General features: G+C 38.3%; 1 protein-coding gene across 23 annotated transcripts in view; it reads left to right on the top strand.

Annotated features, from left to right (window-relative positions):
• DST (dystonin) overlaps positions 1–26,403 on the top strand; it is a 469,784-nt gene that overhangs the window by 361,823 nt on the left and 81,558 nt on the right. For all 23 annotated transcript variants that reach the window (XM_059178308.1, XM_059178298.1, XM_059178319.1 and 20 more), the window contains 8 exons: positions 815–971; positions 1,893–2,019; positions 4,333–4,395; positions 5,212–5,453; positions 6,409–6,538; positions 9,293–9,492; positions 10,584–11,079; positions 12,172–13,643. In XM_059178308.1, the coding sequence (XP_059034291.1) occupies positions 815–971; positions 1,893–2,019; positions 4,333–4,395; positions 5,212–5,453; positions 6,409–6,538; positions 9,293–9,492; positions 10,584–11,079; positions 12,172–13,643 (2,887 nt within the window). The remainder of the gene's footprint in view (positions 1–814; positions 972–1,892; positions 2,020–4,332; positions 4,396–5,211; positions 5,454–6,408; positions 6,539–9,292; positions 9,493–10,583; positions 11,080–12,171; positions 13,644–26,403) is intronic.

Raw genomic sequence — 26,403 nt, 5'->3', positions numbered from 1 at the left:
GGTGGTTTCTTTTTCCAGAAGGGTCCAGTTTTAAAACCACGTAGTCATCAGTAATTAGTCCAGCTGCAATGGGCCTTTCTGTGCCAGTATTCCACACACGGAGCACATGGGCACATGCCATCCACATGCCACCCACATACCAAATGGATCTGTCCTCATAGCTGTTAATGTGCTGGGCATGTGCCCTCCCTCCATGGTGCTTAATATGCAGAAAGATCCATATGGTTCACTGTGGAGTTTTCTGAGTATCTGTCGGGGAGGCAGTCATTAACATTCTTTAGTGCCTTGGTCTCACCTCATGTTTGAAGAGTTCAGTCTGGACTCTCTGAAGCACCTGGTTTATCCATCTGCTTAAGTGACTGTAGTGTCGTGTAGAAACCACTAGGTGGCGGCATGGTTTCCTCAGATTGGTGATTTGTAAGTGTTTCCCTGCTGCTTCTGTGCCTGCTGGCATTAAGTACCATGTAAAGTGGACAGATCAAAACTTGCTGAATCTAAATAATGTTAAAACTGTTTATATAGCCTTAGAGTTTATGTAGCATTATAAAGTGCCATTACTGTATGGGTTATGGATTTCTTAACTGCTCCTGTCTTTGTCTATGGATTGTGCCTAAGGAATAAAGTAGTTGATTTCACTTGGCACCTATGAGACATCGCCTCCTTTTATCCAGGGTTAGAGTTTGCATGGGGGAAGTTTTTCTCCCCTTAATTGTAGGGCCTGATACAGGAATAATAAATTTATTTACTAGTAATTATTCCTTTGGAGTATTTTTCTTTCTGTGGCTTAAATTCTTCAATAATTTTTGTTATCTAGAAAAGAAGCTGTATCTTCTTGTCAAGAACAGATGGATGCTTTCCAAGTTCTTGTTAAGTCACTGAAGTCATGGATAAAAGAAACAACGGAAAGAGTTCCCATTGTGCAGCCTTCTTTTGGTTCAGAGGATTTAGGAAAATCTTTAGAAGAAACTAAGGTGAATTGTTATCTACTACTAATTTCTTCTTTGTCCGTGTGAGTAATGGGAGGTAAAAAGACTATTAGTTCTTTTCTTTTATCTAGCAAGTTAGATCCCCATTTTATCTTCGGTATATTTTGGTTATATTTGGAAATCAAGGAAGAGCACACATTTTGAGTTAATCTGCTTTTTAAAAGATTTTAATCTGCTTTTTAAAAGAGATGTATTAGTGAGTTGCTGACTGTTCTAGTACCCAAGTTTTCTTTCCCACCAAAGCTCTACTTATTTTCAGCAAGTTTTTTAATACTGCTTCTCATAGTGTTATGTAAAGGATCCTGCTCTTCAAGTCAGTATTTAACTCTAGCTCCAATATATCCCTGGAACCAGTATTTGAAGTTAGAAGTTGTTTGAATCTTTAGTAGAGATACTGCACAAGTCTTCTGTCATCTGATGCAAGTTATAAAACTTATGACCAGTTATGGTAGTTCTCCCACTCCAACCTTGTGGAGGTGCATGCTGTTAAAAATTCATTGAAGTATTGGGGATTAAAACTCACTATTAAATAGAATTCTGAATTCCCTTTTTTTTTTAAATCATTTCTGGCACATTTCTTTTTGTAACTTGGCTGGTACCAAGTGCAGTTTTCAGACTGACAGTTGACAGTTAGTTTGGAACCCATGGCAGCTAGATATAGCCTGACTTGCGTTGTGGCTAGGAGCAGAATGTCGGACGGATCATACCTCACTTCTCACCACTAACAGTGTTAACAGTCACCTGGGCTGTTAGAACACCTAGGCATGGTGCCTTTTTTTCTATCCACTCCCCCACAAATCAGGACCCACAGTCATTGCTTTAAGATATGTTTAAGAAATTGAATTATAATGTATAACTTTGAAAATATTATGAAGATTGAAAAATACTGTGTTTTTATATCTCAAGAAATTACAAGAAAAGTGGAGTTTAAAAACACCAGAGATTCAGAAAGTAAACAACAGTGGGATCTCACTATGTAACCTAATCAGCGCTGTGACTACCCCCGCGAAGGCAATAGCAGCCGTGAAATCAGGTATGTGTTTTGTTTATATCCATGGCAGACCCTCTAAGAACTGGGTCCACCCATGTTACTTCTGTTTCCCTTAATCTTTAAACTAATGCGTAAAATAAGCTCAGAAATACAAAGGGAGAGTGACAAGAAAGATGGCATCTATATATGCCCTAAAAGTATGTTCCATGCATGGAATAGTATCTGTACTAATCAAATTTCAAATACCTCTTATGGTTCATTTTCCTAGAAACTACAATTAAAATGTAGCCAGATTAATGTGTAAGAATAAGGAGGATTGTATTGGGGAAGAGGAAAGATTAGATTCCAATTTGTTTTCTACTTTAATTAATGGAGATAACTCAAATTCTACTTGAAATATTTGATCAATGAGTACAGTTTCCTGGGAAAGGAGAGGTGAGGGAAGGAAGTAGCTCTTTTCTGTAGAGTAGATCTCTGTATTTTGAAAAATCGCCATCTATCTTATTTTCTACAGTGTTCCCAAAGAAAATTATATAATGGGTTAGCCAGCATATTTAAATTGTAGTCATGATTGAGCCACTCAACAGAAGTGGGGAATTAGTAATGATTCTTTAAAATTAATTTAAGATGTGGATATGTGTTTAAGTTTAAAACATTTATATTGTTAATATCAGGGGCTTCCCCCCCCCCCCCCAAGAATAGATGGAGGCAGATCGCATATCTTTATTCTGAGAGTCTCTGAGTACCCTCTGTGGTTTTTCTGCTCCGCCCAGCCCCCCAGCTGCCCCTATTGTGAGACTGGTGTTGCAGCTGGGCCTCTTGCAACCGTTTATTCCGCTCTATTAACCCCATTTCAGAGCGTACTTATATTTATATGCCGTAATGATCTCTCCTTTCTCTTCTAATCAGATTTCCTGAAATGTCAAGTGTTTTGTTTTTTAAAGAAAGGGAATTCTATTGTGTTTTTAGTTCTTCATGTCCACTTTATATTTGCAACAAGTAAGGTTTTTGTTTCTGTTTTTCTTCCTACTCTTGATAACTATCAAGCACAGTAGGAATCAGTCTTGACTCAGGATATTTTCACTTTCAACCGAAATCCCAATGTCTGTGATTTTTTTTTTAAGAGACAAAAATCAGATTAAGATTCAGATATTTAAATATTCCTGTTTAAAATTTGTCCTCCTGTGGCTAGTTTTAGGAAATGTCTTTGTGTTTTGTAGATCGGCAGCCAATGCATACTTGCCTGATAAAGTCTAATTGAGTATTTTAATATTCTGCTTATGAAAAAGGAGCCCAGGCTAGATGTTTATACAATTAAAGAGAAGTACTAATTACTACTTACTGAGTAGTTTCTATTTGCTAGGCCATCAGTTAACTGTCTTTACTACACCACAGTGGCCTCGAAAGTTAGGTATTATTATCCCCACCAGCGTGGTGGGGTGGTGATTAATTTATCCAGTCACTCAACTAGTAATTAGTGGGGCTGGGATTTAAATTCAGGTGAGTCATAGACCGAAGTCTGGGCATTCCTAACCACTGTGCTCTTCTCTCTCTGTGTTGGCAGAATGTGGGTTTTAGTAATAGGGTTTGTTTGTTTTCCTTTTAACTTTTCATGTCTTTGTACCTCTTTCTGCTTCCATTAAACCCATAATAACACTGTGTAACTATACCAGACAATTTTCAAATCCTTAAGTAAGGGCTTGTCAGTCATTTATGCTTCATCCAACACACACAGTGAGCAACTTTTGAGCTTCAAGGACTTTATTATTAAAAGTAGCAGTAAAGCAATGCTATCACAAAATTGTGTAATACTTAATGATGAATGTATACAATCTGAACTTATTAAACTTTAATGTTTAAGGTGATCACGTCACCACTTTAAGAATGAATGTTACGTCCTTTAGGTTCTTTTTGCATCTTTGAATTCCCTATGGTTTACACCAGAGTGCTTAAGATACAGGGAACCCTCAAAAGTTTTCATGGAACTAAATACATAATGCTAAATTTGATGCCTAAAATCTATATAAATGAGTCATATCTAGCCATTTTATATAATTATATTCAAATTAAGTTTTTTCACAGTCCCACATTGTATCACTGCTGTGTATAAGTGTATTAAACTGGGAAGTAAGTAAAAAAAAAAAAGAAGAATGAATGTTATATACCAGAAAGGATGTATAAATAATGGACCTTTGTTTGATTTAGACATTGAATCAATATTTGATATTTTCAAATAGTAATAACATTTTTAAATGATTACTGTTTATGGGGTTTGACTTAATGCCATCTACTTACTATTAATGTGTAGAAATACTATAGAAATCTATGACTACTTCAGTGTTACTATTTTTACAGGTGGAGTAATATTAAATGGTGAAGGAACAGCCACAGATACTCACGATATTTTGTCAAATAAAGGTGAATAGTAACTTAAGTGCTTACGATTACAGTTAATTTTGGTTTTGCTTTTTTTTTTTTTTGAGAGAAAATCTTTTTAGAGATGAACAATAGTTATATTGAAATGTCAACTTTGAATTAAAACAATATTTACTTTTTAAAGAGAAGGAGAGAAAGTGTGATTGGGGGAAGGGGTAGAGGGAGAGGGAGAGAATCTCAGGCAGAGTCTGCAACAACTGTGGAGCCTGTCTTGGGGCTTGACCCCATGACCCTGAGTGAGCTGAAATTGAGAATCAGACACTTAACCAAATGAGCCACCCAGGGGCCCCTAAAATGATATTATTTTATATCATAGTAATTTCCTCATAAGTATATTTATATCACATTCCATGTAATTTTGTTCACCTCAAGTTAGTGAAATCTGGTAGTTTGGTTTGGTATTTGGTTGTGTTTTCTTCTTTTTCGTTAAATAATCTAAGATATTTTGTCACTTGGAATAATATTCTTTGAGGTATTTTCTTGAGTTTGATTCCTAAGGACTTAATACATAGCATTTCATGGCTTTGGTTTCCCATTCCATTGAAAAATCTTTTTCATTTCACTTGTATTATGCAATGTACCTAAATCGTTAGTTATTAAATAGCATTATAAGGTAGTTCTTTTAGGGTTTTTAATCCTTTAGTTCTAAAAAATCTATGACTTTATCATAGTAGGCTTAATATGGACAAAATTGAAGGGAATATCACGTAAAGCAAACTTTTATTTCTAGAGCTTTCCTCTAAACGTCCTGAAAGTGTATGTGTCTGATTTTCTCTTATTTTATTTTATTATTTTAAGGATTGACATCCATTAAAAAGGATATGACTGACATAAGCCATGGTTATGAAGATCTTGGCCTTTTACTTAAGGACAAAATAGCTGAACTGAATACCAAACTCTCCAAATTGCAAAAGGCTCAGGAAGAATCCAGCGCCATGATGCAGTGGCTCCAGAAGATGAACAAGACTGCGGCCAAGTGGCACCAGGCACCGACACCGACAGACACCGAGGCCGTGAAGACGCAGGTGGAGCAGAATAAGGTACATCCTGCAGACACATTTCCTGAAGACCTGAAAGAGAACAGACCAGCATCCAGATCGGAGGCCTGGGCGTCAGGACCCATGTTTTGATTCCCAGCTCTGTAACCTTCAGCAAATAACTTGCCAGTTTTGCTCAATGTGCCTTTCTGTAGAAAGTGATGATCACAGTCCCCTGTTTTACACATACATACATTATAAAATGAGCCAAATATTGGGGCATAAGCACCTTTGCCACCTTTATTTTTTAACAGTTTTATTTTTAAGTAATCTCTATACCCAATGTGGGGCTTGAACCCACAACTCTGAGTTCCAGAGTCACATACTCCACCAACTGAGCCAGCCCGGCGTCCCAACTTCGCCACCTTTAAATCAGGTTAAGTCTTGGGTTTTAACCAGTCAGTTATTGGAAAATATTTATTTAGGTATATTAGGGATTTGTTCTGTCCAACATAAAATAGGATAGCTCACACTTTCCCTTTGTTTAATAGGTGGCATTTCTTTCTCCATCTGTTAGGATTGGGGAAATGATTTTACACTGTGACAACAGTGGCAAAAATGTCTATGTTTGAATTCTATAGCATGTTACTGAGGACAGTGTTGATTCACTAGTAGATTCTCAAAGCTGACAGCCTTTATCAAGACTGATTTTCTTATCAGTTACAATATTATTGATGTCATCTTCCTTTTTTCCAGAGGGATTTGTTTAAGAATAACAGGAAGTTCTTCCCAGCTCCTGGGGACTAGAGTAATTTTCTCCCTAGCTGTAGTGTTCCTCTTTCAGATTCCTTTATCAGATGGTTGAAGGCTGCTTCCGAAAAGGAGAGGAGAATAGTTAACTGCTGAATTCTGGTCCCTCACCCACTTCAGCACTCACAGTGGAAATTTTCATCTATTACAGTTGTGTTTTTGTCTTCTGATGTTGACATACTGTAACAGTTTTCTTCCCCTTGTTTAGACATTTGAGGCTGAACTGAAGCAAAATGTAAACAAGGTACAGGAATTGAAAGACAAATTGACAGAGCTCTTGGAGGAGAACCCAGACACTCCTGAGGCCCCCAAGTGGAAACAGATGCTGACGGAAATTGGTATGTCACGTCACTTATCCCAGAGTCTGTGAATGAGGAGCACAATCATTTTTAAATCATAGTCTTTATCAGAAAAAAGTGTATCAACCAGCCTCAGTTATTTTTGAATTTGCTTTAATGTTTCATGTTTACGATGTTGCAAATTTTAAAATGTCATTTCAAATTATAGTATGCTGGGACTGGGCATATCCTGTATTTATCTTGCTAAACACCGTAACAAAATTTATTTTTATGAAGAGTGTAGATACTAGTGAATAAAATGCTGTGCATCAAGTACCATGTTTTTGTCATTTTTTTTACTTGATTTTTGGTGTTTCTATTTTTTATGCTTTATTATATTTTATTATATATATATTATATTTATTATATTTATATATATATAAATATTATATAAATTTAAATATTCCTTTAAGTGTATTTTTTTTTTTGGTCTGGAAAAGGTAAGCTCCCTTCTCCTCCCTGGAGTTCCTTCAGGGGACTCATTTGGCCCCTGCTTTATGTTCTTCTCTTCCCCAGTCAGGGAAAGGGTTAAAAAGTAGCTCCCCCCAGAAGTCTGCTAGTTTCCATTCTTCATCTAGAGTTATCCTTTCATCTCCATCGTGTCCCTGTGGAAACTGTTTCTCATAAACACAGAATTCTCTTCCCAAGTCCTTTTAGTTTATCACCCCTTCCCATTATTATGATAAGGGAAATGCATGTAAGACAATGGTACTAATTTTCCCTACTTCATAATATTGTTTGGAAAATTCAACGAGTTAATGTGTGTACAGCTCAGACAGACTGTACCTGGCACATAGTAGGTGCTGCGTGTTCACTATGATTATAATGGTTATATTACGATCAGTTGTTCCATTATGTTGAGCTAAATATTGTCCTTCCATTAGAGTCAGATATGCTATGATAAATTGAAAAAATCAGTAAGTATGTTTTAGTTTGAAAAATGTTATCCTAAGGAAACTTAACTTAGTTAATCCAACCGTAGACTCCTGTTGCATTATAATTTATTTGTCCCTAATTCAGTGGCTCTCACCTGGGATAATCAGAATTACTTGGGGGATGGTATTATCAAGGCATTTTAGAATAGGAGTTGAGAGTGAAGAGTATTTCAAAAAAGCTTCCTGATAAGATTTTGGTATTTCTTCCTCTCAGTTCACTTTTTGAATTGCATTATTTTTGTTGTTAGATTGTGTCTGACTAGAACATACCATATAGAATGATGTCATTAGGTACGTTTTAACAGATTGGTTGTATTAAGAGTGGCCATTTATTGTATTGTGCTACATGAAAAAAATCTGTCTGATCAACTAATCACACTCATCAGTGACTATTTATTGAGTGACTAATATGTTCAAATGCTGGTCAGTAACTCTTGGCTTCAGGGGACAAACTGTTTTAAGGGTGGGAACAGCAGGAAAGGATTCCTAGCAGAGGCATAAGGTCTAGTGGAATTGTGACAGAAAGATTGAGCTGGGATAAATAGAGAGGGAGTAGAGTGTGTTAGGTAAGGGCTGGTGTAAGCAGAAGCCTGTTTGGAGGTAATTGTAGGATCAATAGGACTCAGAGTTTTCATCTCAGGTTCCAGACCCTCTAATATTACTAGACTAGGGTCAGTTTTGTGGGAGGTCTTCAATGTGAGCAGAAGTCTTCATATTTTATCATCTAGGTGGTGACAACTTAGTTATTAAAGGATATCACAGAAGCGACATATTTATGTTTTAAGGAAGTTATTTTAGAACCAGATGGGTTGCAGCTGAGAACCACTAATTAATTACAAGGAAACCAGTGAGAAGTCTAGTAGTCTAGGATGATAGTTCTCAAAGGTGTGCTCTGGGGAGCAACAGCATCAGTATTGCCTGGGAACTTTCTAGAAATGCCAAAATTTCAGGCCCCTCTTCAGCCCTATTGAGTCAGAAATTTGGGAGATGGGGCCCAGCAACCTGTGTTAATCCCTCCTAGTGATTCTAGTGCAGCTGAAGTTTGAGAACCACTAGTCCAGGCAAAACATGAGGAGGACCAAAATGGAGTTAGGGCACTAGGAATGTAAGGGATAGGTTTAAGGCTTTATGATCAAGAAGACAGGAGTTAAGAGAGTCATGAAAGAACACTCTGAAGTATTGAACTTCAGTGATATGGAAGAGAGAATAACCTTTCAAAGAACTCTGAAAATCAGAAGAATCTACCAGTTTTGATAAGAAGAAAAAGTTGTTTTTAGTGTTTAAAGGGTTGATGTGATTTCCTAGTGTTGTGACTTCCAAGCAAGCAGCTAGTTGTCATTGCGATTTGAATAAAAGAGAATTGGCGTAGATCTACAAATGTGGGAGTCATTTGCCCGGCACTGATCATTGAAGATTGGCTATTCAAAGAAAGGGTTAATGTTCCTTGTTCTAGTGGGTCAGTTACAGTTGAACAGAGAGACTCTATAGGACTTCTAGAAGAAATAAGGGATTGCTGGATCCTGTTTGCCTTAAGGAATATTACATATTCTACATATTCTTCTAAGGTCAGATTCAAATTTTTCTTATACTTCAGTTGACACACAGCTCCAGGACCATAAAATCTGTATCATTAAATGCAATTAACTCTTAGATTAGGCTTTAGTCAACTGTGTAACTCTACTGTGTAAGTAGAGTTACAAAGACCGAATGATAGCCATTATGTATCATTTTGAGTCATATCCTGCGGTATTCACATAGACAGTGATGTTAGATGTAGAAATACCAAACACCAGTTTCATCTTTTATCTTTTTCTTTTAGATTCTAAATGGCAAGAACTCAATCAGTTAACAGTTGATAGACAACAAAAACTGGAAGAATCCTCTAATAATCTAACCCAGTTCCAGACTGTAGAAGCTCAGTTAAAACAGTGGCTTGTGGAAAAAGAACTGATGGTCAGTGTTCTTGGGCCCTTGTCAATTGACCCAAATATGCTGAACACACAGAGGCAGCAGGTGCAGGTGAGTGGTGTTCTGTGACTTACTTAACAAGACAAATGTTTTTATTTCATTACATTCATTTCATTACATTAGCTTTGGAAGTGTATTTGTGATGCTTCAGATGCCCATAAGATACCGTTCTGAGGTTAGAGGGAAACCCCCAGAGTACCACAGCCAGGAGGCATCCCAGAACAGTCTCCTGAGTCCATGAGTGGGTCAAGTCTCTTGAGCATTTCAGTCATCTTGTGGTTTGTGCAGACCCTGTTAAAAAGGGCCTTCTTTGAAATATTAATGTGATTGTGTAACTAATAACATTTTTATGAGAAGCTGGTATGTGCTTTTTATTGTTTAGAAATTACTCCTTTGAGGTTTTATTCATTTTGATTGTGGTAGAAGATAATGAAACTTGTAAAACTCATGCAGTATGCCCTTGAGGAGGTGGAGAGACAGAATAAAAAGGAGAGAAAGAAGAAGAAAAACAAAGAGGGAACCTTGAACCACACATGGGTTAGACTGGTCTAATTATAAAGTGGATGAACCCACGAGGAGAAAAAAAAAATCCCTGAGATATGAGTCAGAGGTACAAGCAAAAGCTCCATCGTGGTGCTAGTCGGATTTCCCTGCATCTACTATGGTCTCAGAGCCGTGTGGCCAGTCTTGTATATTGAAAATACGAAGCAATCTTGGTCATTGAGAGTCAACATGTCCTAGCTCATATATGTTCTTAATCTGAAGAGAATGGAAGCAAAGTATCTGGGGAAAAATTATTGCCCCTAGTCTTGGTAGTCTCCCTGAGAGAGATGAAATGTACTAACAAAGGGAAATTTCTGGATCACTCATTGTATAATGAGAGTCAGAGCTGAGCCTACATTCTGAGCAACGTGATTTATTGGCTAAAATTTTTATAATAGAGACCATTCCTCTTTGGATTAATTTAACATATTGCCCTGCCCTTGAAATAAAAACTAGGACAACAGGAACTAAAAAACAAAAGCAAACACTAGATAGATAAATACCATTTCTGTCTGTCTAAAAATGTAAAGTTCCGTTTTCCATAATCAATCATCCAATAACTTGGGTGTTTATTTGCCCTCTTTACCTCTTCGCCTTAGATTCTGCTGCAAGAATTTGACACTCGGAAGCCTCAGTACGAACAGCTAACAGATGCTGGCCGGGGCATCTTGAGCAGACCTGGCGAACACCCTTCTTTCCATGGGATTGTGAAAGAGCAACTGGCAGCTGTGACCCAAAAGTGGGACAGCCTCACGGGACAATTGAGCGACAGATGCAGCTGGATTGACCAAGCCATTGTTAAAAGCACGCAGTATCAAAGCCTGCTGAGAAGCCTTTCTGATAAACTGAGTGACTTGGATAATAAAGTCAGCAGCAGTGTGGCTGTGAGCACACACCCTGAGGCTATGAAACAGCAGTTGGAAGCAGCCCAAAAAGTGAAGCAGGAACTAGAGCAGGAAATGAAGCAGATAAAAGTGGCCCAGACCCTCTGTGAGGATTTGTCAGCACTGGTGAAGGAAGAGTACTTGAAAGCAGAGCTTAGTAGGCAACTGGAAGGCATCTTAAAATTATTTAAGGATGTTGAACAAAAAGCAGGTTTGTCTATCTTTGAATACATGGATTTTCCGGAAACGGAGATCAGTATCGTGCCTCTTTCCAGGAGGTGGCCCCAAATCTAGGACCCTGAGGGGCCTCTGCCCTCCTTGAGAGTGCAGAGGAAGGAGGGGCCACTCTACTGAGTGCAGACACAGCTGTGGGGGTAACGCACAAACAATGGGCAAAAGTCACATAACCGTGGAAATGTCAGATATTTCAAAACGGTCTTTAAAAGATGTCCGTTAATGTTTTTTGCTGCATGACAGTTTCATTGCACCAGAGGAACAGGTGAATATACTTCTTAAAAATGCTTCGAGTCCTTTTCTTACCTGTGGTGACTCTGTTCTGTCCTGTCATAGAAAGCTTTTCTAGAGGAATGTTGAAAGAGAAGCATTGGGCACTAGGTTCTTCTCTCACCAAGTCTTGGTAGTCTCCCTGAGAGAGAAGCATTGGGCACTAGGTTCTTCTCTCACCTACCTTGGACCTGATTATGTGACAGATGTGCCCATGGGGCTCAGAGGCAGCAGGAGTGAGTACCTGAAGAGAGCACAGTTGGCTACTGTGTTTGTTCTGATTGAAAAGTAACTCTAAGTGCCTTGCAACTAGTAAATACTCAGTTTATATATTTTTTAATTGATTGGATTTGCTTATTGATTGTAGCAACTGTCTCCAGCCTACTCCTTTATTTTGATGGGATACTGTGATGTTCGCTGTGGTGATGATGAGATGATTACTGTTGCAACCACATTCCCATGACAGGCATGAAGCTGAGAACTTTACATGTATTATCATTTAATTGCCACAGCAGCTTCTATTAATTTTGCCAATTTATACTTGGGGAGATGAGGCTCAGAGGTTTAATTATCCACCCAGGGTCTAACAGCTCTTGAGGGGTTAAGCCGGAACCCAGACCCACGCAGTCCCTCTGTGCTGCTGCGTGGGGCCTTCATGATATGTAAAAACCGCACCAGTGAACAAGTCATTTCCCTTTTAGACGGTTCTGTCCACTTATTTGGTGGTTTTTCTCTTGGCTTTTCATAGATTAGATTACATTTTTATGTAAAATAAACATATCTGTGATTTCATTTTTAGAGAATCATGTTCAGCACCTTCAGGCAGCCTGTGCAAGCTCTCACCAATTTCAGCAAATGTCCCAAGATTTCCAGGCTTGGCTGGATACGAAGAAAGAGGAGCAAAACCGTTCCCCCCCAATATCAGCCAGACTTGATGTCTTGGAGTCATTAATTAAAGACCAGGAAGACTTTAGTAAAACTCTGTCTGCTCAGTCTAATATTTATGAAAAAACCATTGCAGAAGGTGAAAATCTTTTATTAAAAACACAAGGGTCTGAGAAGGCGGCCTTACAGTCACAACTTAACACAATTAAAACCAATTGGGATGGATTTAATAAGCAGGTGAAAGAACGAGAAGACAAGGTAAAAGATTCACTGGGAAGAGCCCGCAAGTATAAAGAGCATGTAGAGACTCTCCGGCCATGGATAGACGACTGTCAGAATAACCTGGAGGAAATAAAATTTTGCTTGGATCCTGCTGAAACTGAGAATGCTATGGCCAAGTTAAAGTCTTTGCAGAAGGAAATGAACCAACACTTGGGGATGGTAGAACTGCTCAACAACGCAGCCAGCAGCTTGCTCAGTGTCTGTGAGGTAGATAAAGAAGTTGTTACAGATGAGAATAAATCACTGATCCAGAAGGTAGATATGGTCACTGAACAACTTCACAGTAAGAAACTCTGTCTGGAAAGCATGGCCCAGAAGTTGAAAGAATTTCAGGAAGTTTCCAAAGAAGCTAAAAGGCAGCTTGAGTGTGTAAAGGAACAGCTGGATGCCCATGACTCCCTAGGACCCCAGGCCTACAGTAACAAGTACCTGACCATGTTGCAAACCCAGCAGAAGGCACTTCAGACCGTAAAGCATCAGGTAGATTTGGTCAAAGGACTTGCCCAGGACCTCGTGGTAGAAGCCTCAGACTCAAAGGGAACCTCTGATATTTTATTACAAGCAGAAACCTTAGCTCAAGACCATAGTGCGCTGAATCAGCAGGTTGATGAAAGGTGTTCGTTCTTGGAAACAAAACTTCAGGGCATTGGGCATTTCCAGAATACCATCCGAGAGATGTTTTCTCAGTTTGCAGAGTTCGATGATGAATTGGATAGCATGGCCCCAGTGGGGAGAGATATAGACACCTTGCAAAAGCAGAAGGAGGCTATTCAAGCCTTTCTGAAGAAACTAGAAGCCCTCATAGCCAGCAACGACAATGCTAATAAAACCTGCAAGATGATGCTGGCCATGGAAGAGACCTCACCTGACCTTGTTGGAATCAAAAGGGACTTGGAGGCTTTAAGCAAACAATGCAACAAGTTACTGGATCGGGCCCAAGCCAGGGAAGAGCAGGTTGAAGGGACCATCGGACGTCTTGAAGAATTCTACAGCAAACTGAAGGAATTTTCTTCTCTGCTTCAGAAGGCTGAAGAACATGAAGAGTCTCAAGGCCCTGTTGGTATGGAAACAGAGACGATTAACCAACAGCTTGACGTGTTCAAGGTAGGAATTCTTCATTTTTACTGTTTTTTAAAAAAAATTTTAAGAGAATTTTTATTTCATATTTTCATTGTGTTTTATTAGAAAAACAATTTCTTTTTTATTTTTAAAAGAAATTTGTAACTGGTACAGAAAGGAGATTGCCTTTTCCTTTTTTTTTTTTTTTTTATGATTTTATTTATTTATTTGACAGACAGAGATCACAAGTAGGGAGAGAAGCAGGCAGAGAGAGGAGGAAGCAGGTTCCCTGCTGAGGAGAGAGCCTGATGCGGGGTTTGATCGTAGGACCCTGAACTCTGGGATCATGACCTGAGCTGAAGGCAGAGGCTTTAACCCACTGAGCCACCCAGGTGTCCCAGATTGCCTGTTTTGTAGAGCCTTCTAATATAGCTATCACACAGTGTTTGAATCTGAATGAGCACATGTGGAGGCAATATCCAGGCATGTGGAGATTTCCAAGACTTCTAGGGATTTGGGCCCTTGTAGGGTTAGACCTGAGATCATATCAAGAGGTCAAAGGGTGCTTGAAAAGTTTTAGGTGAGCCTGAAACTAACATTGTAGGGTCTGTTTCTGATGTCATTCACAACCGACATCTGGAGTGACCAGAGCCATATTTTAAACTCTCCTGCAGAGGCCTAACTATAACATAAAAAGCTTGTTCTCTTCATGTTTGTCTCCCAGCATTTTATTTAAATGGTGAATTATAGTCTTTTCCTCTTTTCCTTTTTATAGTCTTCTTATCCTTTTTAATTTAATTTCTTTTGTAAACTTTTTCTTCCAAAAGTTCATATTTTGAAAGGCAGAGTGGAGTTCCATGTCATAAACCTGGTTTTATAAAAACAGATATTGGGCTCATGCTCCAGAGGATTAGGAATAAAATATTTTTGATGAACGGTAAGTTCCTCAGTGCTAGAGATGTCTGCCACTTGATAGCTTGGAGTGAGCTTAATAAATAGAACATTAGATTAAAATGGTTGGACCATGTGCAGTGTCACTGGATTTGACTTCATTTATGATAATAAGGGCAGAAATTGCATCTCCACAATGGACAAAGACAGGTTCAACCCTGTACAGAGGGGCTCCTACATATCAAGAATTTGCTGCATGGGACCAGTATGAATCTTTGGGGTTAGCATGGGTCTTGTTCTATTCATGAGGTATATTTTACTTTGTAGTAAAGCCCGGTATGACAATTAGTCCCACCATTTGCACATAAAGGATAAAAATAAGACCAAATAAAAGTAGCATTTGCGAAACTATGAATTGTTTCCCATGAGAAATGAATAAGAATCAGATGTGCTATCAAATTCTGTGCTGTTATATTTGACATAGTATCTCTTTTGTTCAGCTTTAATAACATTATTTAGGGGCCTGAGTTTTGAAAAATAACTTCTTTTTCTTATTACTATTATGGTTATTTGTGGTTTATAAGATGCCTTTAAGGCCCAGTTCCTTCAGGGCTTAAAATTCTGTGAATCTATATAGACACTGATTTTTGAAGGCCAAGAATGTGTTAACCTTAAAAAGTAAAACTGCCAATTATTTTACCAGCAAAAGATTGATTTATTAGAGAATTGCAGGGTGGGATGAGCAAGCTGGGGCAGAACCATAGACAAGTCTGGAGAAGAAAGGAACATTCTTTGGTGGAGGAAAGCTAGAATTGGGGAAGGCTGTTATAAACAAAATGTCCATTGAAAGGATAGTGGCTCCTCACTGGCTGAGTTGTGACCGTCTCTCCTTGGCCGGACTGCCGTGGGCCTTAGAGAGGAGGAGGTAAACCTGTCTTGCTCCTGTCTGTGCAGCAGTGAAGTATTAGTGTCCACTCGCACGCTCTGTCTCTTCCTGTTGGATTTCAGTTGAGGACTGAGTGGTAGGCAATGAGATCTCCCCCTCCTGAACTTCCCATCCCCATTTTAGGGAGGTTTCCCTTAACTAATTAAGGGAAGGCTATCACACTGTTGATTTTCCTCCTTAATTGGTCTGTCAGACTTTCCTGTTTTTGGTTTGCAAAGCTGAGATTTCACATGAGAGGATTTGCTATTATAAAAACAAAGTTCTGTGACAATGGCTGCCTCAGAGATTTGGGGAGAACTTGATGAGTGAGTCTCTGGAATTTTCTGTAGAACCCTGACAAATTTTGAGTGCTTGAATGACAATAATCAAGTTGCCTTCTTCCTAGTGAAATTGAAGCATGTCCAGTGCCTTTGTGAAACATTATCATTTTTATGGATTTTCTGTGAATTTGTGTAGGGGGAAAAACAAACAAAAAACTACTTCAACTATGTGTAAGAAAATGGGCCAAAGTAATAATTTTGGTGCTGCTGCTTGCAGATGCCTCCCTCGCTGTGTTCCCAGTCATGAGTACATTGAAAAATGTGGCTCTCTCTAGAGAAAGTTCTTTTGAAAGTAAGAAAAAGCAGAGGTAAGAGGAACTCTCTCACCAGTGCATTCAAAGTGTTTTGTAAACTCAAAAGCACTAAGGCATCATTACCATTAAGGGCTGCAGAGACTGTTTTATTTGATTGTGAAGAGAAATAAAGTGGTCATTTCTTCTAAAATAAACCACTTATCATGCTGTGTTGTCTCTTTTCTGATTACTTTGGAAGGAGTTGATTGATTTTAATGAAATTTAGTAATAAAGAACATCTTGACATAACTTCAGTGTCTTGAGACCCAGTGACTAAAATAAAAGTTTCCAAGTGGACAAGTTGTCTACATTTAATATATTCGAGGACCAGAGGGGGAAAAATAACAAGAATGTTATTATGGTAAATAAAGATGGTAGTGTAGACAGTCACTAATTCTATTTATTTGTGTGTCTGTGTGTGTGTTCTAAAAAAAGCAATTACAACAATTAATATTTATGGAGGGCTTACTACCTGTCAAGCATTACTCTAAACTCTGTCTTTAATCCTGTTAACAGTTCTGAGACATGGATGCTATTATTATCCCCATCTTAGTGTAAGGAAGCTGAGAGCCAGGAGTTAGGTAGGTGACTTGCCCAAGGTCACACAGGTTTTGAGTGTCCCAGCTTGGTTGTTTTGGTGGAAATAATACACCATTTTGTGTCAACTTGATTCATCATGATGCACATCTGGTATTTTCTCTGGGAAATTTTAAAACATCTCTGCTCTAGGGGCCCTTGGGTGGCTCAGTGGGTTAAAGCCTCTGCCTTCGGCTCAGGTCATGATCCTGGGATCCTGGGATCGAGCCCCGCATCGGGCTCTTTACTTGGTGGGGAGCCTGCTTCCTCTTCTCTCTGTCTGCCTCTCTGCCTACTTGTGATCTCTTGTCTGTCAAATAAATAAATAAAAAATCTTAAAAAAAAAAAAAATCTCTGCTGTAGCCAAATTTGGGTGGCCTAATTAACAAGCCATTGTTGATTTGAATCCAAAGACTAGCAATACCCTAAGTGTCCTGTAAAACCGGCTGCTATGAGAAAAATGAGATAAATATGTGTGTAGATGCTGTAATGTTGATGGTAGTCAACACCACCGCTTCTGCAGCCCGAGTAGACCAAACGTGTCATTGTCTAAGTGAGATTGTCTTTCTTGATTCAAGTGGCAGATCAATTTGTGAACCTCTCAGATCTTAATTTGGTTTTTGTTGGGCAGGCTTTTGTTGGACATTTAGTTTTAATATAAAAAAATTTTTAAACCTTCCTGAAATATTAAGTAGAATAATCTGTATTATTAATATAATAATAATATTCTGCTAATAATAGCTATTTTTTATAATTTCTAAATATAAAATAGAAGGAGCACTGAAGTACTGAGTCTATTTTTTATTAGACTTTGAAATGTAATCCAGTTTGACATTACTCTCTCAGGTAGCTTTAGTTTAACCTAATATCATGGATAGAATCTTATAACCATTTTCCATAATATAAAATTCCGAGTAGGCTTGAAACTTAGCTATTACCTAGCTACTCAGTAGAGGGTGCCTTGTAGTCACTGGGAGGGTAATGGATTATTTAAATTAGGTAAGACTTCTCTGCTTCCATTTTTTTTTTTCCCTAAAAATTAACCTAAGAAATAGCAGTTAATATCCTTGAAAGTTCAAAATTAATTCATGTTTAAGATACCAACCTAAACATAATGATTAAATACATATGCTATTCTGAACCAAATGTCCTAATTCATGTCTATGAAAGCTATTCCAAATTTTTGAAAATATATTGGTATTAACTTCTGTGTTAAAGTTTTTAAATTATTTGCGTGAGTTCTGTTTACCATATGTTTTCTGACTTCTAAATATTAGTCACCTGACTAAAATGTATGAAACGTGAGGTGTTTTCTCTTACTGTTGATAATTTAAAGTATCATTTTTCTGCTTAAATTGTCTATATTACATTAAATTCTATGCGCATCATCATAAATTCCTAGGCAGAAAAGAAAAAATTCCCTTTGGTGTTCCCCCTTCCCTGCCTCCTGCTAAAGATTCTTAGCATAACATTATCTTCAAATCTAAACTACATTATTAAGTAATATTAATATTTCCACATTTTTATTTATCAAAGACACATGTAACCAACTGTATACAAGGAACATGTCCCAGCAGTTCCTGTGATGTCATCAATAGCCAGTCAGATCTTCTGATCATCATGAAGTAATCACTATCACCATATTGAATTGATTTAATTTCAGTGAAGATCAAAGAAACCTGATGTTTTAATGAACATATACAGTCACATCCTAGCTAAACATGTACCCTTCCCACCGCTATAGAGGCCATGGTAAAAAGGCTTATCTCAGAATCGCTTTACTGTTTATTTCTGTTGCTGCCCCAAGTTGTAATTCAGTTTGTCCCCACAAATAATGTATCTCCAGTACAAAGTCTCTCTAAACTGATTTGTTTTTATTTTCAAAATTGAAATAGAATTACATAGAGCAGAAAATGTTTAAGCCAAACCAAAACCATAGACAGAGATCAAAACACCTGCCTCATACACTGGGATACGTGTTCTCTAGTCCCTGTGAAGGCATTGTTTAACCCAGGTGTCTTCATTTGAATAGGGGTCAACTAAAATGCCGGGTATCTTGAGGCTGCAGAAACCAGGCAGTTGGAGCCCAATTTGTAAATAGTATTGCTGAAATAAATCACTTTCCAAATACTTTCCTAAGGTATTTATGATTTGATCCTAAAACAATCTCTGTGATGTCACCATATTTTCAAAGATAAAATTGAACTATCCAGAGAATGCTTTAACATAGTGGGTTTTGCCCATATTGTTATATAGAGGCCTGTGGCGAATTGTTCCCCATTTTAGTTGAAAACAGGAGGACATGAAGTTTTGCTGTTGTAGAAGAGGTTTTTCTTAGGGAAAAAAATTCTTACTTACTTGACTGGATTTCTGTTCACGTGACTTTATTAGCAAGGCAGTTGCACGATATCTTCCTCTGGTATTTTTAAAAACTGAAAATATTTTCACTGTAGAAACCACAATTTGATGCATGGGCCTTATGGGCAGGTCACATCATTTAATCAGCTATCATCAGTGTGGCACTTAAGATTTTAGGAAAAAAAATTTCATCCATCCTGGGGAAGAGAGAAGACCCACCCAAGCAGAGACCAGGACGCCAAGCTACAGAGAGCTGACACTGATCTGCTGTGTGGTGTCAGTAAAACCTCGTAATTCTCACTCAAAAACCAGCAGACCATGGGTGTTTGGCAACGTGCGTTCTCTTTCTGCTTTTGCTAAGTAACACTGTCACTGTCTATGCTGCATGGTTCTCTCTTCTATTGCTTTAAGATTGAGAATTAAAGTAGGTTGTTCAGAGGGCAGTTTTAGCCAGAGATTTTATGTGCCAGGTGTGGGGGGAGGAGGGAAGGATTCTTTTCTTCTTCTCTGTCTTTTATTTTTTTTTATTTTGTTGTTAATGGGATAAAACTACAACACCATTTTAAAGGGATTATCCTCCTCCCCCAGTGCCAGATCATCAAATCTATTGTCATTATCATACAGACCTCCCTTAGATGAAAGGTGGTCACATAATTTGTTAATGTGGAAAGTTGCTTAAAGGTGTGGGTGTGTCTGTGTGTGTGTGAGAGAGAATTTGGTTTGTGGTTATGGAATTCTACTTTGGTCTCTTGTTAAGAAAATTTGACCTGTAAATGTTTTTTAAGTGGTTGCGCAGGACTATAATCATTCATTAAGTAATGTCTCAGGGAGGTCAATGCTGTGGTTATAAAGTTAACTGGAAAGCTTTTGGAGCTGTTCAGGAACCAGGATACCCTGAGAAAATGTCTGTGCTCACATATCCTGTTGCTCACTTATTAATTGCCTTAATTTCAAGACTACTTTGTTTTAGTAGTGTCTTAGTATGAAAAATGTTTTCAGGTTTTGTTTGGCTTTTGGTTTTCTGAGGGAGGTTGAACATTGAGACATTGGTTTTTGCTTAACTTGCAAAAACTTTTTTAACTTTAAAAGTTTTTTTAAAAAAAACTTTAACTTTCAGAAGTTATATATGCACATATGCCTATATTTCAGTTAGCAGTGTTATATATAGAATCACTTTCTGTTACACAGAGTATTTTTTATCAGAGTATTTTTTATCCACTGTCATCTGAAAACCATATTGAAGATAGAGGAAAAATAATATTATAGTTACTTACAGGAAAAATAGAAAATACCTATTAAAACTGTTAACCTAGCGTTCACACCAAGATAAATTCCCATCAAGATCAGACAGTAAGTCTGTTAAGTGTTTTTGAAGTTGTTTGCTTTTGTGGTGGGTTATCATATCCTACTTTTTTTTTTTTTTAATATAAACTACTTCTACTAAAATAAATAGCTATTGCATATTCATCTGATAAGTATCCTTGAAAATCCTTTAGTTATTTATGTGAAGATGTTTATTAGTTTTGAAACTAAAAACATGGGATTCTTTCAGTTTTCATTATCTAGTAGTGTTTATGTTTCAGAGAAAAACAGAAATTGTTGCTCCAAATGCTTATTTTTGTGTCATAGCAAACCATATTCTCCCCTCCCCCAACAAACCATATATCTCTTGTTTGGCTTCTGATCCAGATTTCAGTACCTAGCTGTTGGGACAGGAAAATTCTCCTGTCCGTTTTCGTGGATAATGCACATTCTCTGCTTACTGCACATTGACTTTCTCAATATTACCAATCCTTCAGCCCTAAAAACTGCATGTTTTAGTTGGTAAAATTAGCCTTTAGCTTTTCTATGAAATGGATTGTTGCACTTGGTGGTAAGACTTTTGAAGAACTTTTTTTTCAATGACTTAATTTCACCTTAGAAATAGAAAATGAGAAAGTGGTACTAGTTTGCTATTATGCAGTTAGAATTTGTGTACTTTTCCAAAATCATCTGCCTTTAGGAGATACTTTAGCTCACGAATACCTAGTAGGCAACAGCAAGTAAGCAGTCACATTTTGGGAACATTTAACATTATAATTTCTGTATATATGAAATAATAGGGTTAACTATTTTTCAGAAGAACTTTGCCCATTTTATTCATTGTGATTATGAAAATGTGAGAGGTCTAGATATAATGATTAATATTTAACAGTTTAACATGTCTTTATTATATATTATATAATATATCTTGATTTTATTAACATTAGAGACTATAACATTTAAAGTAGCTGTATAAATAAAATTTGGGAAGGGAAGATAAACCAGTCTAGCTTTGCTCTAAAAATGTATGAGTTCTTTAGTTATCCAGATACACCTTTGGAGTTTGATTTTTTTTTGAGGGTAGGGAGGGGCAGAGACCCTGAGACTGTGACCTGACCCGAAATCAAGAGTCACATGCTTAATCGACTAAGCCACGCAGGCACCCCTGGAATGTGATTTTAAGTAACAAAGATATATACATACATGCATCATGTATACATACATACATACATATATATACACACTATAATTATCATAAATACTAATATAATATCAATAGCTCAGATTTTAACCTGAATCAGAATTATTAGGATTATCATTTGTAGACTTAGTTGAAATTAGTTTAGTAAAATAGGAATTCAGTTATTAAATAAGTGGCATATACTTAAACATAATCACCGAGGGCATTTTCCCTTAACATTCCTTAGTTCCAAACTGTATATTGTGCCCATTTTCTCACCCATATTCTCCACTGTACTCTAAGTTGTATAAGGACAGTGGTACTGAATGTCTTTGCACCAATGTTTTGCCAGTGCTTACTGTGGTGTTTGGTAGATAGTACTTTTTTTTATGAATGCTTGAATTTATAAGTGGATTATATATGTAGTTTAAAATTTTAACTTTAAAAAAATACACTATCCACCTCAAATGAGAAAGTTACATGTTGCTCTTCTTAGGTTTGCATAAAACCCAAATAATATTGTGATAATGATTCAGAGTAAGATTCTAAGGAGAATAAGGGCCATTCTTATGGAAAGTTTCATGAGAATCTCAGGATGTTTAGGGAAAGATACTCATCCATATTCATGGAAACTTGAATATTAATATTGCCATGAATAAGTACTTTTCAGTCTTAAACATATCAGGATAGGGACAGTTGGGAGTAAAACCCTTGGTCTCTCATAATTCTCAGTCTAGTGCCCAGTCTACTATTCAAACATGGTAACTGTGTTCACTTTTTTCTTTTTTTTTTTTACTATTAGTACCCCAGAACAACCTCTGTGCTCAAGCACCAGAGGATCAAGGGCTTATTGAAATATTTCACTACTTAACTATGAAAAATGGGCATTGATACTGTGATATTAATAGGTACTTTTATACACATTTGTCTTTATAGATGGCTATATATGTATATATTTTTCTTTTCCCAACTTAATGGTGGCCACATACTGAATTGCATCAAATAATTGTTGAATGGGTGTTATTACCTATAGAGGTCTGGTTGGAAATAAGGTTTTTTTTTTTTTGTTTTTTTTTTTTTAAGGTTCAGTTCTTAAGTATATAAAAATAATTTTGGAATAATGTTTTCTCATGAAAAGTACAAAAGTTCCCAGCCACATCTTTTCTGTAAAATTCCCAGAGAATGTATATAAGGTTCTTCTTCTTCTTCTTCTTTTTTTTTTACCATAATTGCCTTCTTTGGGTCAACACAGTTTTATTTACATTCAAATGATTATTTTGTGAGATTGAGAAAAAAACAATCCGCTTTAATTTGTAGGTCTGTCTGCTACTCTAATACTGTTGCTTATTTCATAAAATAAAAAATGGATAGATTTTATTTATCTAAACAAAATTATTAATTTTTCCTGCAAAGGTTAAGGTTTGTCTTGCTGAATTTATTTTCAGTGTTTTTAAAGAGTGTTCCATCGATAACCATCTGCGGATGTGATTTTGTTTATTAAATATCCAGAGTCACTGGCTGCCCTTGATCTTTGTCTGGGCCTTGCATTAAGCTCCAGGGGCCTGTGTGGTTATTAGTAACCACCGATATTCATGTCAGCAGCGCTCAGGGCTGTGCCCACAGGAATAATTTACTCTGGAGAACAGTCAAACTTGAACTTGGGCTTTAAAAAGCAATGATTCACCGCCGGACTCAAAGTGATCCGCACTTTGCATGGCAAATGCTACTGAAACACAGTCTGCAACAGCAGCGCCTGAGGTGTGGTTTGAGGGTGTGGTTTCATCTGGAGGGTAGGGACCTGCGTAGCCCTTTCCCCCTCCATTTAATATTCAAATGAGCACGGCTAGGGGCGTTCACAAAAGGCTTTCCTCAGGGAGTCCCTGGAGTCAGGCTCTACCTCTGCAAGCCCTTCGGATCCCTCCCCAAGTTGAACCACGTAGTTGGTGGGATTTCGGGGATCTCTGAACCCGAGCTGCCCCTCTCCCCGGTGCCGGGAGCGGGTCTGATGGGCGCTGATGTCACCACCAAGCTGTTGCGCTGCCGCCTCCCAGCCTCTAGGTACCTCCCCCTGAAGCAGCTCGCCGGCTCCCGAGAGGAGGCCAGGAGTCCAAGAAAAAGATGACTGCGAAGTTAAGTCGCGGGAGGGCGTAGCAGCGAGGCGCTGGCGCTGCGGGCCGGGAGCGCAGCTCGGCGAAGGGACGAGTCGGGGCTGCCGGAAGAGAGAGGGCATTGCTGGCGGCGCCCTGGCTCGGGAGGATGCCTGCCGGGGACCGCACTGCCCGGAGGAGCTGGGGACAGCGCAGGACGTCCCTGCTGGAGTTCCTTGTCTGTCGGCCTCCCCCACCGGCCACCTCTGCCTCTCTCCAGCTGTAGCTAAAATGAAAGCCAAACCGCGGCCACAGAGGGTCAGTTTCAAAGGCTAGAGTAGTCTCGGTTTTCAGCTGAATGGGAATTGCGCTGCTTGTGCCTTAGAGGAAACCCGGAGCTCCTCTCAGCTGCAGTTTCCTCAGGTGGAATAAGCCTTAAGGAAGATCAGATAAGACTTTGGAAATGGCTTTTTTTTTTTTTTTTTTTTTTTAAAGGGGAGTTTATAGTACACCGTGCTTTCTGTTTACTTTAAACGGTTGTTGGACTGTCCTGGCTTGGCTGTCCAAAAGTCTATTTTTTTTTTTTTTCTTTTGGGTAGCCTCGAAGAAGCTTAATATGGGAAGAAAAACTGCCTTTTGAATCAAGATTATTTATAGCTACACCCAAAAAAAGTAAAAGAAGACTTTAACTTTCATAACAGCATTAGACAACTTATTTTTCTCTGAAGATTTGATTTGTGCCTTGGTCTGAAAAATACATGGCCCCTGTGTTTGTCTTTTAAGTTTCTGAAGCATGGTTTATTTATAAAGGAGATGAAGTTTTGCAAGCCATCCTTAAGTGGATTACAGTTAAACAGAGTTCTGCGGATATTAACATTCAGCCTGTTAAAAATGCTTGCTCATTTGGAAATTTTAACCTGGAAATCTCAGATGCAAAATTAGACTGAAAAGGGAAACGAACTGATAATGGAATGTTTTGATTGAGCCACTGTTAAGTGTGTGTTTGTTTTGTTTTGTTTTGTTCTGTGTTTTGGAGTGTGTGTTAGGGAACTTGGGGAACAGGGCAAGGGGGAGGAAGATTTCTGTTCTGTGTTCTTGATGCACTTTATTTTTTAGACTCCTTTCAAAAAGAACCAGGTAAAAGGTAGTTGCATTTAGAGTGATGCACTGATGATGATGACCTTAACACCTCATAGATCACAACCTGTTATTATTTGAGCATATGTCTTTATGCTGAGGACACTATAACTCTGGTCAGAAGTACACTTTTTTGAAAGATGCTCTACCTTCTTTCTTATTTTCTGTGTCAAGAGCTGCAATATTTGTTTTAACTATCTACAAAATGGGGAAGCCACTCAGCAGACCAGACTGTTTACGTCAGAATCCCCCATGTGTAGGGAAAGGTGAAGAAGAAGAGGACCTAAATATCGAAGACTGTTACGTCCCACAGCGGTCAATCTATGACACTGTCAGACTAAATGAACAGATAGACTCTGGTTCAAAGGGTAGCCTGTCTTCCAGGCATTTTACAGATCGGACTTTACCCTACAGTCACAGAACACTGGATGTTAGTTCTTTATGCTCTAACGGTGCCCTTGCTTCTTCCAGTGTATTTGAGCTGAGAGGTCGTGAAGCTAACAAACTAGATGAAAAGATGATCTTTGATGCGCTCAAACTAAATAGTGATATCATTCGAACCACAGGATTACCCAAAGCCAAATCCCATGCAGAAAAGAAAGAACATAGACGGTCCTGGCGTATGTTTGTCCCAGCCAATTTTATGGATTATGCAAACAAAAGTGAAAGCTCTTTTGTTGAACCTACTGATATGTCAGATGTCGTTACCAAGGACAGCAAGTGCAGGTGGGGTACTAATTCTTTAACGTCGGAGGAGGATGACTCTGGGTTATGTAGCCCTCCAGCAGAGAGGGAAGAAAAACAGGGCATTTTAACTGAAGACCAGTCACGAATTAGAAGCTTGTCTTCTGCTGAAGATATTCATATAGCAGAGCAATACAGACCATTCTTTTCTGTTTATTCCATTAGTGAACAGAAAATTCCATTGCTTTCAAGTAGAAGTGCCCACCCTGATGAAAATTTCAGAATGATTTTACATGATGTTTCTCCGCTAGAGGAAACAAAATGTGTAAGGGGTCAAAGGGAAATCTATGGTGAAAATTGCTGCCTGCAGAATGATTTGAAAGAGGGCACTGTTAAGTGTGATCCCTTAATGGCACCAAGAGATGGAGAAAGCCAGTGTATTTCTAATCCTGGAGAGGAAGGGAAAACATACGGACCAGGAGGATCTCCAATCACAGTGCGAAGTAGGGAACTGTTGGAAGAGTCTTCTGAGGTTTTACATCTCTCTCTCACAGATCTGGAGGGAAATGATACAGGTTGTGGTGGCACAAGTGTAGTAAAAAATGGGACTCTGTTGACACCATACGATCTGGAAGAATCCAACATAGCATCTAAAGAGGAAGTGGAGGCACCCCTTTCTGCCCAGGAGACGGAGATGGTCCACAGGAAGTGTTCCCCAAAGTTCACACCAGTAAGAAAGCAAGCAGCTCCCCGAAAAGCAAGGGCCCAGGCAGGACTATTGGACCCAGTCTGTAATGGCTTTCAGGCAGTTCAGGTAATTAATGGGAATGTGAAATTATGCAGTGCCAACCCCTAGTTTGTGTATTCTGTATTAAAGTGGTCACTAGTGTTTCTAGTAAGGCTCAAATCCAGTCTTATTTTGGGGATGTGCCCAGTACCCTCCAAGATGCCAGGTAGGGATAAATCTATCATTACAACAAATTAATTAGGACCTTTTTTAAAAAAGAAGAATAATTATTCCCAGCTGGTTA

The sequence above is a fragment of the Mustela lutreola genome, chromosome 6 (assembly GCF_030435805.1).
Source record: "Mustela lutreola isolate mMusLut2 chromosome 6, mMusLut2.pri, whole genome shotgun sequence".
Lineage (NCBI taxonomy): Eukaryota > Metazoa > Chordata > Mammalia > Carnivora > Mustelidae > Mustela > Mustela lutreola.
The sequence above is the reverse complement of the archived record's forward strand: the minus strand, read 5'-3'. Positions and strand labels throughout refer to the sequence as shown.